Here is a 17,167-nt window from a genome sequence, read left to right as displayed (position 1 = left end):
AAATCGAAGAAGACTTTCAAAAATAATATGAATCTGATTAAAATATCTAAAGAAATCAAAACAATAGTTAACCTAATAATCAATAGCAATATCAATAATCAATATCAATAATAAGGTAATATCTAGAACTTGACCGGTATTGTTTTCTTAAATTATCCTAAAATTGTCAAAACAGTTAGTGGAGTAGGCCTACAGGGAAAACCAAGGTAAAAAAAACGCGCCGAGTACACTACCTCACAGGTGGTGTGGAAACGTGTGCATATCATGTATAATGTACTCTTAGACTCGCGATATCTCAGGAATGGCAACTCTTAGGAAAAAAATAGTAAGGACTATTTTTGTATAAAATTTTAAGATCTACAACTTTGGTTAAACGTTCTTTTTTGATAAAACTTACCGTTTCCGAAAAAAATCCAAAAAATCTCAAATTTTGACCTTTGACCCCGAATAACTTTTGTTGCACACATCGATGGGAACTTTTAAAACTTTATTCGTTCTGGTATACCCTAGCTCTCCACCAAAATTTAGCTCTCCGGCCATTTTTGTTATTTCAAATGTCTATATAGACCGGGTTATTAGGCACGATAAGAGTCTATCACTTCAAAAACTTCATTTTTTGTTTTTATACACTCTGGGCCAAAATTAACGGGCCACCTTAAAAATAGGTCATTTTGATGTCTTATTTCTCCTAAACCTGTTTTCCGATTTAAGTGATTTTTTAATATGTTATAGCCTTATTCCTTGACAATATCGTTATAGTAATACTGTTGCTAAACAGGTAGATTTTCATTGTATACCGGAGGTACGAATCAAACTGTGTTTTTTCCTTAAAGTTTGCATCACCCTGTGGAATATTCTAGCATTTGTAGAATACTGAAATTAAAACCTACTATAGCCTCATGCTTTCTCAACATTTTGTTTTTTGATTGATTCGCTTATGTTGGATAATAAAAAAGTTAGGTGCTTTAACAACTAGACATGTTTTTTATCAATACAGGGTGTTTTTAAAAATTTTTGGAAAATTTTAAGGGGTAATTCTGCATGAAAAAACATTGACAGTTTGCTTTATAAACTTATGTCCGCAAATGTTTCGTTTCCGAGATAGGGGGTGTTGAAATTTTTTTGACAAACTGACGATTTATTTATTACTTTAAAACCGGTTGAGGTATGCAAATGCAATTTAGTGGGTGTTATGACGTATTTATTGCATATTTTTTGACATACAATTAAGAATTTAATTTTCACCATTGGCTCCCATACGGGTAATATGATGGCTCATATTACCCGTATGGGCGTCAATGGTGAATATTAAATGCTTAATTGTATGCCAAGAAATGTGCAATAACTACATCTTAAAACCCACCAAATTTCATGTGCATGTCTCAACCGGTTTTAAAGTAATAAATAAACTCACCTACAAAATTAACCGCCCACCTTGTATTTCTTTCAATTTGCAGAAATTGTTAACCTTGGACCACATTTTATGAAGGATACGGTGAAAACTACCTCCGCGGAAGAAAAATAATAATTTTTTTAAAAAAGTCGTTTGTTACAGCAAATATTAAATGAAAAAAATCTTCTAAAAAAATTCATCTTAACAATATTTTGGAAATAAAAGTCTAATTGAAAAAAAAAATTGGGTATCAATAATGAATGTTGCCGCCTCTAGCCCTTAGGATTTCTTGGAGCCGGTTTGGCAATCCATTCATGATATCCTGGATATCAGATTGGCGGATATTTTGCCACTCCTCTACCGCAGCTGTGTTCAGCTTTTCAAGGGATGCAGGGGCTGGTACTCTCGCTCTTACCCGTCTTTTGAGGTTGTCCCAGATATGCTCAATTATTGGGTTAAGATCGGGACTGTGTGCTGACCATGGTAGAACTTGAATCCCGACTTCAGTAAAGTACTCACGGGTAGATCTTGCTGTATGGTAACGTGCATTGTCATGCATTAGTCTGAAGTTATCACCAATGAATGGTGCAAAAGGCATGACATGGTCTTGGAGAACTTCTTACACGTATACTTGGGCATTCACACTGCCTCTACCGAACACAACAAGATCAGTACGCGCTTCGTAAGAAATACCTCCCCAAATCATTATTGACCCTCCTCGGTAAGCTACTGTTTCGGTTATAGCGCATGGAGCAAACCTTTCATTTTGACGCCTATAGACACGTTGGCGTCCACCTGGACCTTTTAGGGCTATTCTGTTCTCATCTGAGAACAGTATATTCTTCCATTCCGCCATAGTCCAGTTAGCATATTCTCGCCCAAAATTAAGTCTAGCCCTACGGTGTTGTGGGAGCAGTTGTAGTGCGCGAGCTGGACGGAAAGCCCTCAAGTTTATTTATGACAGTCTTCTTCTAATCGTTTGTCTACTCACACTAACGTTTTTCACCTCAAAAAGAGACTTACGAGCTTCAGGAGCGGTGCAAAAACGATTTCTCAATACTGTGGTGGCAATGAAGCGGTCATCTCGAACTGAAGTGTCTCCCGAAATTGTCTGATGGCATTTTGTACCGTAGTTCTGGATAAATCGAGCGTACGGGCGATATGACGTTGACTGTAACCAGCATAAACTAAAGCCACTGCCCTAGCAGCATCTGTTGGAGCGAGTGGCATTTTTAAAATCACAAACAATAAATAAGCACTAAAATTTTAACTTAAACAATATTCGCTCACAATGATATGAAATTAGAGGGATTGTTCAAGAATTGTTGTAAACACGGAAACAGATTTGCAACAATGTCGTACAACGACTATATGTCAAAAATCTTTCAATGACACAAATTTAGGAAACAAACTGTCACAGATAATGTAAACAAAACAATAATAAAGGTGGCGGGGTTAATTTTGCTGGTGAGTTAAATCGTCTGTATTAATGAAAAACATGGCTAGTTGTTAAACTACCTAACTTTTTTACTATCCAACATAAGCGAATGAATAGAAAAACAGAATGCTGAGAAAATATGGGGCTATAGTTAGGTTTTAATTTCAATATTTTATAAATGCTACAATATTCCACAGGGTGATGCAAACTTTAAGAAAAAAACACTGTTTGATTGGTACACCCGGTATACAATGAAAATTTACCTGTTTAACAACAATATTATTATTACGATTTTGTCAAGGAATTAGGCTATAACATATTAAAAAAATCGCTTAAATCGGACAACAGGTTTAGGAGATATAAGATAGCAAGAATGACCCATTTTTAAGGTGGCCCGTTAATTTTGGCCCAGAGTGTATTTTTAGGTGGGATACAATAAACTTTAAAATTTTAAAAAATTCACACACATGGTTAAGGCTTTTACAAAACATGTCTATTTTTATAGACCCGTATGTTGAGTGTACATAACCTCAAAAATTTTTTATTTTTTTGGACAAAAGCCTATAACTTTTTTTTTGAAGACGACTGCAGGTCTATTTTTTTTTTTCATTTTGTGTTTTTTATCTAATACTATATCTCTAACTTTTTTCATATTTTTCCGTAAGGTTTGCCATTTCAAAAATCCGAAAAACAGTTTTATTATGGGGTTTTTGAGGATTTTTCCTAGTTTATAGATTTTTTAATCACATAAAACTTAAAAAAAAATTAAAAATGTATAAACATTTTCACTTTCTTTGCAACACGAAAATGCAGCAGCGGCATAATACTCTGGTTAAATCGGAAAGTGCAGGAAAAGTCTATACCGGTTTCGGATGTTTTTCCTCCTCATCAGTAGTCCCATATCATCTTCTCTTTGATTTCCCCAGGTACCATGCTTTGGGCCTTTCCGAATTACAAATAACGAAATGCCGCGGATGAACTAGAGCCATCTACCGAAAAACAAAATAAGTTATCAATCGAAGTAGCACAGAAAACGACAATAAATATCGTTCCCATACCACCAGATTGACAACAGGTGGAATACTTTCTTTTTAAGATAGATTTTTAAGATTTTTCTGTATAATTTATAATTTTTGAAAATCTCGGGAGGTTGTAACCAAAGAAAGTATTCCGCCTGTTGTCAATCTGGTGGTATGGGAACGATATTTATTGTCGTTTTCTGTGCTACTTCGATTGATAACTTATTTTGTTTTTCGGTAGATGGCTCTAGTTTATCCGCGGCATTTCGCTCTTTGCAATACGAAAAGGCCCAAAGCATGGTACCTGGGAAAATCGGAGAGAAAAGGATATTACTGATGAGGAGGAAAAACCTCCGAAACCGGTATAGACTCTTCCTGCACTCTCCGATTTAACCAGAGTATTATGCAGCTGCTGCATTTTCGTGTTGCAAAGAAATTGAAAATGTTTATACATTTTTTAATACATTTACTCTTTCGTTGAGTACTAAGGAATCTTTCTTGTTAGAACTTTTACCACGCTGAGCAGTTGGGTCGTGAATTATTTAAAATTCACTCATTGTTTGCGCCAATATGAATATATATTTCATTTATTTTAATTCGGGAACGTCTTGGCAACACAGTTCTAAGTAAGCATAATCTTCTGTCCTTTATGTTAAGTCAGTCAGTCGTTAACAGACATACGGTCGGAACGTATAGTACACTTTGACAATTTTAATTTGATTTTGTGTGTGTTTTCCGTGAGACAAATTGACGATACCAGACAACATATTTTCGGTAAGTTCCCTTCTTTTATCCCATCCTTCATTTTCCTTAATGCCACCGAAAATAGTGCTTCAACATTTAACAACACGAAGAAAATCTAAGAAAATCTCGGTAAGTTATTATTATTAAATTTTTCCATTTGGTTTCCTAAAAGCCAAAACATAATTGGTCATTCGAGCTCGGATATTCAGCGTAGGTTTACAGTTTGCTTTGCTTAGTTTTGTATTATTAAATAATAATATTCTTATTTAGAAACAAATTGTTCGGTAAAATTTAATGTCGGCACGTATCGGAAAAAAAAACTCTGTGATAACTTTTTGCTGATTTTTGTATTTGTATCGTTTTTGTTTCTCGGAACAACTTGGGCTTCGGGCGTGAAAGAAGTTAGGTTTTTAAATATTTGCGGTGTTGTCAAACGTGAATATTTTTCGACTCAATCGGTTACGGAAAAATTCGGATGTATGAATAAAAATTATTTTGTAAACAAATACTAAATTTGATTCACGGTTCTAAACAAAATAAAGAGTTTGCATAATAACTGCCCGGAAGGCTTGTTTTTTAACAAATCTCTATAATTAATTAATTTTATTCAAAATTTATACTCAGACCTGGTTTGTTATATGCTACAGTTTTCTTAAAGTAGACTTTGTTTTTTTTCTGATTTTGCGGATTGATTTCAGTAACAATGACTACTTACGAAAGGCAATTTAAAATATTAACGGCTAAAAAAGAAACGCTTTATACAATCATTCAGATTTTATATGACTTATCGAAAAACTTAACTACGGATAACACCATTAAAACATTCACAAACTTGTATCAGTCGATGGATTCGACAAGGACAGAAATTCTCAAAATTTTGGATGAAATCAACGCAGTCGGGTTTGACGTTGATGAAAACTATAAACCAGATTTTCAGGTGATGTCTGTTATTAACGAAATGTGTTGTGAAGCAAGGGCGGCTTATACAAAATTAAAACCAAGCACCAATATTGCAAATCCAACTTTACAGCAAAGTACACAACAACAGTGTAATGTACACAGTCTTTTGCCAAAAATCACTATTCCAGATTTCCACGGAGAACCAAAGGAATGGGAAACTTTTTATTCGATTTACAAACCATTGGTACACGATAATTTCCAGCTGACGGATGCAGATAAGGCTCGGCATTTGGTTTCACATTTAAAGGGATCGGCCCTTAGTATTTGTGCGGGAACAGCTACTTCTGGGGATAATTATGACACGTTATGGAAAGCACTTTTAGAAAAATATCATAATAAAAGGTTGTTAGCAAACACTTATTTACAACAAATTTTTAATTTTAAATCCTTGCAATCGGAATCTGAAAAAAATCTAAACAGTTTTTTAGAAATCTTTGACGCCTCGGTTAATGCCTTAAAAAAGTTGGATGTCCCGGATTTAACGGATTTTATTTTACTTTATCATGCACTCTCAAAACTGGACAGGGAAACGGTAAAATCTTTTGAAAATCACATGCGCGGAACGGTTATTCCTACTTACACGGATTTAATTAAATTTGTTAAGGATCAAACAAAAATTTTGCATAATAGTGACTCACAAGGGGATAGCTCCAGTGGCTATCATAAAAATAAAAATTCGAAATCATTTTTTGTAAGCCAGCATGAGAATAAAAACAATAACAGAATGCCTTTTTGTGTTTTATGTAAAAAATCGTCACATTTTTTGGGTAGGTGTGATAAATTTAAGGCTATGAATCCTACACAAAGGTACGATTTGGTAAAAAATAATAATTTATGCTTTCTGTGTTTTTCCCAGTCACATGGTGTAAGACAGTGCTTAAAAAGACCGTGTGCCCAGTGTGCCAAGAATCATCATTTTCTTTTATGCGCAGGAAAACCGGAAATAAGGGGTGCGAAGGAAAATAATCAAAATAATCAACCAAATTCTGGTGTCGGTATTCCAGAAACGGGTTCCAATAACCACAATTCGGGTTCAGTTAATTGTGCGTTTCAAAATTCTAGTTTTTTGAGTAGAAATCAGGAAAAAACGGTTCTATTAGCAACGGTAACGGTATGTGTGTTAAATAGTCCTTTACAAAATGCAACGGCGCGGTTTATTTTGGACAACGGTAGTCAGTGTAATCTTTTGACCACGGAATGTTGTAAAAAACTAGGTCTTAGATATACAAAAATTAATTCTTCGGTACAAGGTTTGGGACAAAACTCTCAGTCGGTAAGGGGAGTAACGGACATTATTATCGCTTCGCGTTTTGATCAGACTAAAAAATACGATGTTCAAGCTTTAGTTATTGATCATATTACAGATAAATTGCCAAAAACGAAATTAAATTTGCAAACTTTATCGGAATTTAAAAATTTACAATTAGCGGACGATAAGTTTTTTGAACCTAAATCAATTGATGGCATAATCGGTGCGCAGTTTTTTCCTATTCTTTTCGGCGGTAATCGGATTTTGAGTTCTTCAGGTTTAGGGGCGGCTTTAGAAACAACGTTCGGGTATGTTATTATGGGTCAGGTGGATACGGAATATTCCACTCCCATAAATTTGCTCACTTTAAGGGAAGAAACATCGATTGAACAAATTTTGACAAAATTTTGGGAATTAGAGCAGGTTCCAAAACGGGAAATTCCGGATTTAGACGCTATAGAATGTGAAAATATTTATAAAACCACGGTTTCCAGGGATATATCGGGCCGGTTTACTGTTGCATTACCTTTTAAAAGTTCACCAAAAAATTTGGGAAATTCAAGGGTTTCGGCGGAAAATCGGTTAAAAACCTTGGAAAAACGGTTAACAAAATCGGACAGCTGGCGTGCGGATTACAATAAAATTATGCAGGATTTTTTGGATCAAGGATACTTAAAATTATTGGAAAAAGAAGATTGTGACTTATCCTATTATATTAGTCATCACCCTGTAATAAAATTAGAGAGTTTAAGTACACCTATACGTATCGTATTGGATGCATCTTGCCCTTCAGACAGTGATATCTCCTTAAATGATTTATTGCATAGCGGGCCTAAACTGCAGGCGGACATATGCACTTTATTAATAAATTTTCGGCTTTTTCCAGTAGCATTGAGTTCGGATTTAAAAAAGATGTTTTTACAAATAAAATTAGTACAAGATCACTGGCGGTTTCAAAGAATATTATGGAGATTTGATCCAAACGAGGAAATAAAAACGTATGAATTTACGGTGGTTGCGTTCGGTTTAAGGTCGTCACCTTTTTTAGCGCTACGGACGGTTCAGCAATTGATAAATGAAGATGGCAAAGATTATCCTTTAGCTAAAAAATATATTTCTTCGGGGCTATATATGGATGATTTTTTAACGAGTGTTCCGGACGAAATTGAAGCTAAAGAATTATATAATCAATCGGTAAAGCTCTTCAAAGGTGGTTGTTTTGACTTAGTTAAATGGTCGACTAATTTGGACAATTTGTTATCAGAAATTCCGCTGGAAAAACGTTTACAAAATTCGGTTACATTTAAATCGGAGACTAAAGTTTTAGGGATGCAATGGGATCCGCAGAGGGATGTTTTGAACTATAGGTTAACCACCCCCGATAAAAATTGTACAAAACGTAAGATTTTATCTCTTACTGCAAAATGTTATGATCCTATTGGTCTGATTGCTCCATTTATTTTGCATTTAAAGTTAATGATCAGGGAGTTATGGCAACTAAAATTGGGTTGGGATGACTCACCCCCGGATACGATTAAAAAATCATGGGAAAAGGTATGCAATGAATGGCAAGATTTTTCAAAATTTGAGGTCCCTAGACATGTAGGAGCCATGAGGGATGTTCCGATTATGATTTTGGGGTTTGCGGATGCAAGTCAAGACGGTTACGGTGGGGTAGTTTATTTAAGGGTTGTAAATTCTAGCGGTGAAGTGAGTGTGAGACTGGTTGCTGCAAAATCGAGATGTGCACCTTTAAAAAAGACCATGACCATTCCGAAGCTAGAATTATGCGCGGCTTTGTTGTTATCATCTTTGCTGAAATTAATATTTGAAAATTATAGCAAACTTACTCATATTTCACAACTAGTTGCGTATTCTGATTCGACCACGGTGGTGAGTTGGTTAACTTCGGCAAATACCAAAGATATTTTTGTAGCTAATCGAGTGCAGCAAATTAAAGAAAACCTTCCTAATATTTCATGGCAACATATTGAAGGTAAAAATAATCCCGCGGACTGCTTGTCAAGAGGGTTGACACCCTCACAATTAATAAATCATGAACTTTGGTTACAAGGTCCTAGTTGGATAAAATTACGGGAATCGGACTGGCCTTCTTCAATATTAGAATCGGATATTTCGGAGGTTAAGGTTTTGGTTATTGAGGAGGAGAAGCAGGGTGAAAAAATTCATCCCTTACTTGAATTGGTTGAACGTCATTCTAGCTGGCATAAAATTTTACGGATTACGGTTCGGGTTTTAATGTTGTTAAAATTAATTCCTGTGCAAAAATTAATTACGGCTACTGCGCTAAGAACAGCAGAATGTTATTTAATTCAGTTAATTCAGTTAAAACATTTTGAAACTGAAATAAAAATGATAAAAGAAAACAAACAATGTAAAACACAGCTTAAGAAATTACGGCCATTTTTACAAGACGGTTTACTTATGGTGGGGGGACGACTTAATAATTCATCCCTTAGTTTTTCGGGAAAACATCCACTAATTTTACCGGGAAAAGAAACGTTAGTTGAACGGATTGTTGATTTTTATCATATAATTTATATGCATACGGGGGCATATTTGCTTGAAGCTTTATTGCGTCAAAAGTATTGGATTCTTGGGGCAAGAAATCTTATAAGAAATCGGGTTTTTAAATGCAATCGTTGTTTTAGAAATAAACCGAAAATTTTGACACCGCTCATGGCAGATTTACCGGTATCGAGGGTTACTGCTACTAAACCCTTTTTACACGTAGGGGTTGACTATTTTGGGCCAATAAATATTACATTAGGTAAAAAACGTAATGCGGCGGTTCATAAATCGTATTGTTTATTAGCGGTTTGTTTAAGCACAAAAGCGGTTCATTTAGAATTGGTGAGTTCTTTAAGCACACCACATTTTATGCAAGCATTTAAAAGACTTTTAGCAAGAAGGGGCCCATGCAAGGTTTTGTATTCTGATCAGGGATCATCTTTTGTTTGTGCGAAAACGGTTTTAAGTGAAATTAATCGGTTTGCTAGTTCGGAAGAATATCAAAATGCACTGTTATGTGAATTAAATTTGAACGGTGTGGAATGGAAATTTATAAGTCCACAAAGTCCGAGTCACGGGGGTCTTTGGGAAAGTAATGTAAAGAGCGCTAAGTCGCATCTCTATAAGGTCATAGGGGATCAGTTGTTAACATATGAAGAGTTAAATACTCTATTAATTCAAATAGAGGCAATCTTAAATTCGAGACCTCTTTGTCGTCGACCAACTGATTCATCTCAAATATCGGTATTAACTCAATCACATTTTTTAAATTTAACACCGTTAGGAAGTTTGCCGGCCGACGATTTAACAGATTTAAATATAAACCGGTTAGATAGGTTCCAGTTAATCGATCGAATGGTGCAAGATTTCTGGAAAAGGTGGCGTTTGGAATATTTGACTACCTTACAAACTAGAGAAAAATGGAATATAGATTTGCCTAATGTTAAAATCGGAACGGTTGTTATTTTAAAGGTAGACAATGTACCTACACTTTGTTGGCCGTTGGCCATTGTTACTGAGGTTCATCCGGGTAAAGACGGAGTTGTTAGAAATGTTACTGTGAAAACTTCGAAAGGGACATTTACACGACCAGTTTTGAAGTTATGCCCTCTTCCGAATCAATAAATTTACAGTAATATCTTTTGTATATAGTTATAGGTATTTTTCATTAGAATTTATTTATTTTTTTTCGATTATTTTTTTTTGAGTTACGGTAATTAACTCTGAAAATTTTGGTATATTAATTTATGCCTGGTCCTTTGAGTATTTATTTGGAACTAGTTTTTTTTTATTGTGTTTTCGGCACAAATTGCATACAGATTTGGCTGAAAAATGGGTTTTTCAGGGCGGGGGCTATGTTTGCGCCAATATGAATATATATTTCATTTATTTTAATTCGGGAACGTCTTGGCAACACAGTTCTAAGTAAGCATAATCTTCTGTCCTTTATGTTAAGTCAGTCAGTCGTTAACAGACATACGGTCGGAACGTATAGTACACTTTGACAATTTTAATTTGATTTTGTGTGTGTTTTCCGTGAGACAAATTGACGATACCAGACAACATATTTTCGGTAAGTTCCCTTCTTTTATCCCATCCTTCATTTTCCTTAATGCCACCGAAAATAGTGCTTCAACATTTAACAACACGAAGAAAATCTAAGAAAATCTCGGTAAGTTATTATTATTAAATTTTTCCATTTGGTTTCCTAAAAGCCAAAACACTCATCTTAATTTACTTGGTATCCTGTATGATTTATAATTTTTGAAAATCTCGGAAGGTTGTAACCAAAGAAAGTATTCCACCTGTTGTCAATCTGGTGATATGGGAACGATATTTATTGTCGTTTTCTGTGCTACTTCGATTGATAACTTATTTTGACAAAAAAATTAAATTCGGGGAGTGCGTGAGGGTATATTTTAATTTATTTATCCCGTCCATAAGTGGAAAGTTTGATGCGTCACTGTCGACGCATGTCCTACTAAAAAATGAGGGCACAGTGTTCATACGTTTTCTTCTAGGTTCTACTATTTAAGTAATATACTCTTAGTAAAATGATTAAAAAAAGAATGTGTGTGTACTTTGTACGCACGTAAGAAGATATTCTTCTATTATATAGGTAATTTAAACGAAGTAAATATACTTAACAGGTTATTTGTATTTTATTTAAAAATTAAACTAACTTTCTTATCTACCACTTTCAAAAATTTTTTATTAACCTTTAACTACACGCGCTGGCGTACTTTGTACGCCAGATATAAGAATTCTACTGGAAATATATTTAAAAATTTAATTTTTGACCTTGCTTATTTTTCTAACCTATCACTGGAATGTGCTTTACAATTTGGTTTTAGTTTCGTTATAATCGGCGTTCTGGAAAGATCGTAATTTACATTTTATTATTTGTTGTTTCCGGTGGTGGACAATATACCCCAGGATTATATTACTATAAGTCGTAATATAAGTACATATTTTAATTGTTTTTTAGTTATTATGGCAAAAAATATATTTTTCTTTGTAAATAATACTTTTTCTCCTGTAAAAAATCAAATTTAAAAAATTTTTTTATTAGTAATTTTATTTATCATGGAATCCAGTTATTCCATGATTCCAGTTATAAATCCCAATTGGCTTACTGAAAAGGAACTCCAAGTATTCACTGATGCCGAATAAGGTTTATAACAAACAAGTAAGTGTATTTTTTCAAAAAAAATTAAACAAATCCGCTGTTTTTAAGTGTATTTTCTTGTGGCGTACAAAGTACGCCACGCGTGTAGTTGTGTTATAACTTGATGCGCGGGTAGTTAAAGGTTAAAATAACGAAAAATAAAAAAAAGTATGAATCGTCTAAGGATTAGAACCCGCGACCTTCCGTGTGCTTCCGTTCTCTGTCCCAGCGCTCTGGCAACTACGCCAGCGAGCCACTTGAATCGACACGTAAGTTTCGGATATAATTACACAACACGGCGACAAAATGTAAAAATGTTATATTTTATTATTTTACTACAGAGAAACACAAATCCAAAAACACAAGAATTATAATAAATAATACATTTCCTAAAACCACTAATATATTCTTTTAAATTTGCACGGTTACAGATACATACATAATACCTATCTTGAAAGATTAGCAATGAATGAACTACATACTATAGTATTTTTACTACAAAAACATTATTACGTAGGTCAAAATTTTTGACGTAAGAGAACTGTCAAAACATTAGAATGTGACTTTTCATTATTGCTATGTTTATTATAAACACCGCAATAATGAAAAGTCACATTCTAATGTTTTGACAGTTCTCTTACGTCAAATATTTTGACCTACGTAATAACGTTTTTGTAGTAAAAATACTTTATCAGAACTACATACTGTCAGTGTGCACAGGCGCGCGGCTCATGTATAATTTTACCCTCAATCGATTCGCCGCTAAAGAAGAATATCTTCAAAAATTTCACCAATACCGGTTCTTAGTCTATGGCTACGACGCCAAATTTGAATGGACAATCTTAGTTCATTTGCCAGCTATACCAATATTTGTTTTCAATATATTCTGAACAGAAAAAAGAAACTAGTGTACATTCGATGGACACAAAGAATTATATTAAAAATAGTATTGAGATGGCTGGGAAATGAGCTCGGATTGCCCTATCACAAGTTTTATGTCATAACCACTAGATCATTTGGGCGATAAAGCGACAAAGGCGACCATTTCTAACGCTTAACCTGTAATCGTGAAACATTACATTTAAGTTTATACATTTAATTTATAAAGAACTTTGAAAAACTGATTTGAAGTAAAACGTGCCACAAAACAGCTTCAAAATGCAAATCATGATGTATCAAAGTTACTCTTTTGTGGCGCGTTTTACTTAAAATTTTGCGAATATGATGGAAAAATCTATCAAAATTAAAATACATTTTGCGCCACGTAATATTCATATCAGCTCTTTTGTAGCTGAATTATTGTCTGCGCCACTCTTTTTACGGCGTTTAGCAGTTTTTTTTATTGTTGCTTTATTTTAATATAACAAAATCGTAAAAGTAGTTTCAAACAAGGATTTGAAATAATAAATTACATCCAGTTGTTAATATTTAATACCAAATAACAAATACAAAAAACAATTATTTTATAAAAAATGTCATAGTTACAAGAAGTTTAAAGCTCTGTCTTCTGCGACGTAAAGTTTTTGATATTGGATTTACCAATGACAGATAGGATATTTTGTATAACACTGATGTCCATTACAGTCATTAGATTCATTACTGCCGGAGTGAGCATCTGGAAAATAATATCATTTAAAGTAATGTATTTAAATAAATAATAAATAAAATTTAAAATAATGAAAACAATAATATCATTTTATTTTAAATAAAATTTTATATATCGTTATAGTCTAAGAGCTAGGAGCGGATTTTGTGCGTGATAAGTAATATGGAAAAACTATACGGGGATATGTTGAATTAGTTGTGTACATGACTTTCCCCAACGGCCGGAAACCATAGTGGGGGACGAGGGTAGTTATAAGGGGTCAAAATCGCGGTTTTATTAATTTTTTGTGACGCTCATGATCGAGATAGTGCACCAAAATTTGGGAATAAGTAGGTAATGACGTAACTAAGTAAAATCTCTAGGGGCGGAACGCTGCGTGGCCCACAAAAGGGTGGGGGTAGGGGTGAATATAAAAAATATAAAGGGTTTTTTGCGACGTTTGTGATAGAGATAGATCACCAAGATTTGGGAATAAGTAGACCATGACATAACTAAGTAAAATCCCTAGAGCCGGAAACCAGAGTGGGGGACGAGGGTAGTTATAAGGGGTCAAAATCGCGGTTTTTATTAATTTTTTTGTGACGCTCATGATCGAGATAGTGCACCAAAATTTGGGAATAAGTAGGTCATGACATAACTAAGTAAAATCTCCAGAGGCGGAAACCAGAGTGGGTGATGAGGGTAGTTATAAGAGGTAAAAATCGGGTTTTTTATTATTATTTTTTGTGATGCTCATGATGGAGATAGTGCACCAAAATTTTGGAGTAAGTAGGTCATGACGTAACTAAGTAAAATCTCCAGGGGCGGAACGCTGCTTGGGGTACAAAGGGGTGGTAGGCAGGGGTGAGTATAAAAATATAAGGGGTTTTATTGCCGTTCGTGATCGAGATAACGCACCAAAATTTAGGAATAAGTAGATCATGACATTACTAAGTAAAATCCCCAGGGACGGAACGCTGCGTGGAAGACAAATGTTGTGATGCGTCACAAAAAAAATACAAACTGCGACTTTGACTCCTTAAAACTACCCTCATCCCCAACTCTGGTTTCCACCCCTAGAGATTTTCCTTAGTTACGTCATGATGTACATACTCCCAAATTTTGGTTCACTATCTCAATCACGAACGTCGCAAAAAACCCTTTAAATTTTTTATATTCACCCCTACTCCCACCCTTTGTCGACCACGCAGCGTTCCGCCCCTAGAGATTTTACTTAGTTACGTCATGGTCTACTTATTTCCAAATTTTGGAGCACTATCTCGATCATGAGCGTCACAAAAAAAAATAATAAAAACCGCGACTTTGACCCCTTATAATTACCCTCGTCCCCCACTCTGGTTTCCGGTCGTTAGGGAAAGTCATGTACACAACTAATTCAACAGACCCCCGTATAGTTTTTCCATATTACTTATCACGCACAAAATCCGCTTCTATCTCTCCGACTATTAAGTGTTGATATATTTCCTATTTTACTATGTAAAACTACAATATTGTATATACAATAAAACTAAGCATTTTTTTGATAACTAATCCATAAGGGCATAGAAATAGAAGAGATAGAATAAAAACACGACACATCTAAAAGGCTCAAAAAGCAAAGAAATAGTTGCCTCTAACTCAAGAAAACATTAGGTGAAGACTAAGGACCAGAAATACTAATAGACTAGAAGCCCGTATAGGTGAAATTTGCTAATCATTTTTAGACCGGGAGATATTATACAGAAGTTCAGCCACGATTTTCTAAGTCCTGCCTTTTGCAAGAGTGGAAGGGTAGACGAGGTACTTACAATTTGTGGAAATATCCACAAATTTCCTGTGACATTTTCCTGTAAAAATTAGATTTTCCCAAAAAATAAAAATAGGGTTTTGCTATGAATTTCTGAGTCCTGCCATATCCGTAGAATGACAGGATACTATGGATTTTATGAAGAAAATTTTTTGGGCAGGAGGGTTGCAAACGAGCTAACGGAGTATATATGTATACAAACATGTAAGGAAAATAATGAAATTTTCATGATTTTCTGGGTCCTGCCAACTAAATAAATTAAACATATTTATTTCAAAATGATCAAAAAAAATGTTGGCATGACGTCTCCTACTGTTTAAGTATACTTGTCCCTTGGAAAATTATGCGCAAAATTTTTACCCTAATTCCGTGATTTTTTGAGTCCTGCCTTTAAAAAGTTATAATACTCAAATGCAATCAATACTTTTTCAGTACTCGGCAGGAAGGTTAAACGGTTCTTGTAAGACGGCAGGAGTCCTAGATTTGTAAGAAAATTCGTGAAAAATTCCACGATGTTCTGAGTCATGCCATTTTGCATATGTTTCAAGAATCTTAATATAAGTCTATTTACAAAGAGGCAGGATGGTTTAATAGTTATTTCGTATACAGGGTGGGGCATTAGTGTGACAAAGTCCAATTACTCGTTTGTCGTAAGAGATACGAAAAAAAGTTATTTAGGTAAAACCTGGGGCAAAGAGAGGATCATAATTTAAAAAAAAATTTAAATATACAGGGCTACCCGTACTGGCAGGGTGTCACAAACTTATGTTTTTTTAATGGAACACCCTGTATATAATTTTAAGATTCCTAAGATAATTTTAAGACAATTTAACACAAATCACATAATCCAAAAATGTTTCCTAAGGGAGCTAGAGCTCTTTGAAAATAGCGCCTTGTAATTAGATTTTTTTTTATCTCCAGAACGCTTCCATTTCGATAGACAAAAACTGGTCCGTCTTTTTATCTTCCAGATATAAATCGATGCCATCAATTTCGAATCTCTAGTACCGGTCATAGGAGTCCGTTTTGGATAGGGAAACGGTTATTTTATCGCATAACTTTTTTGTCTTTAACTTTTAAGCATTTTTGACACTATACTATTAAATTACGAGGTGTCCTAGTACTAAAACGGTACTCTTGCTTTAAGTCGGTAGGATGCACCGTTTTCTAGAAAAATCAATTTCAAAATTTTTCATATTTTAAATTTAAGAAAAATTTGAAAAAATAAAAAAAAACGGTGTATTTACCGACTTAAAGCAAGAGTAACTTTTAGTATTAGAATACCTCATAATTTAATACTCTACTGTCAAAAATGCTTAACAATTAAAGCAAGTTATGAGATTTCGTTGATCTACCCAAGAGGTTGATTGATCGTCGTTGATCGTCGAAGGTCGTTGATCTACCTATGACTGATACTAGAAATTGCAGTTGATAAAATATTTATCTCTGGAAGTGAAATAAACGTACCAGTTTTCGTTTTTCCAAATAGTTTTTTTTATTTTTTTTTCAAATTCAAAAACCGAAAAATTATTCAAATCGATTTTTCTAGAGCACGGCGTATCCTACCGACTTAAAGCAAGAGTACCTTTTAGTACAAGAATACCCATCGTTTAATAATCCAGTGTCAAAAATGCTTAAAAGTTAAACACAGAAAACTTATGCGATAAAATATCCGTTTCCCTACCCTAAACGGACGCCTATGACCGGTACTAAAAATTGACAAATGATGGAATCGATTTATCTCTGGAAGATAAATAGGTGTACCAGTTTTC

The 17,167-nt window shown here is 34.4% G+C and overlaps 1 protein-coding gene across 1 annotated transcript in view; it reads right to left on the bottom strand.

The window, feature by feature from the left end:
* Positions 1–13,416: 13,416 nt before the first annotated feature.
* Positions 13,417–17,167, bottom strand: part of LOC114339075 (uncharacterized) — a 31,096-nt gene continuing 27,345 nt past the window's right edge. The window contains exon 4 of the mRNA XM_028289705.2: positions 13,417–13,618. Coding sequence (XP_028145506.1) covers positions 13,496–13,618 — 123 coding nt within the window. The 3' untranslated portion in view covers positions 13,417–13,495. The remainder of the gene's footprint in view (positions 13,619–17,167) is intronic.

This window comes from Diabrotica virgifera, chromosome 5, assembly GCF_917563875.1.
Source record: "Diabrotica virgifera virgifera chromosome 5, PGI_DIABVI_V3a".
Lineage (NCBI taxonomy): Eukaryota > Metazoa > Arthropoda > Insecta > Coleoptera > Chrysomelidae > Diabrotica > Diabrotica virgifera.
Note: the sequence above shows the minus strand (reverse complement) of the source record. Positions and strands in the feature narration are given on the sequence as shown.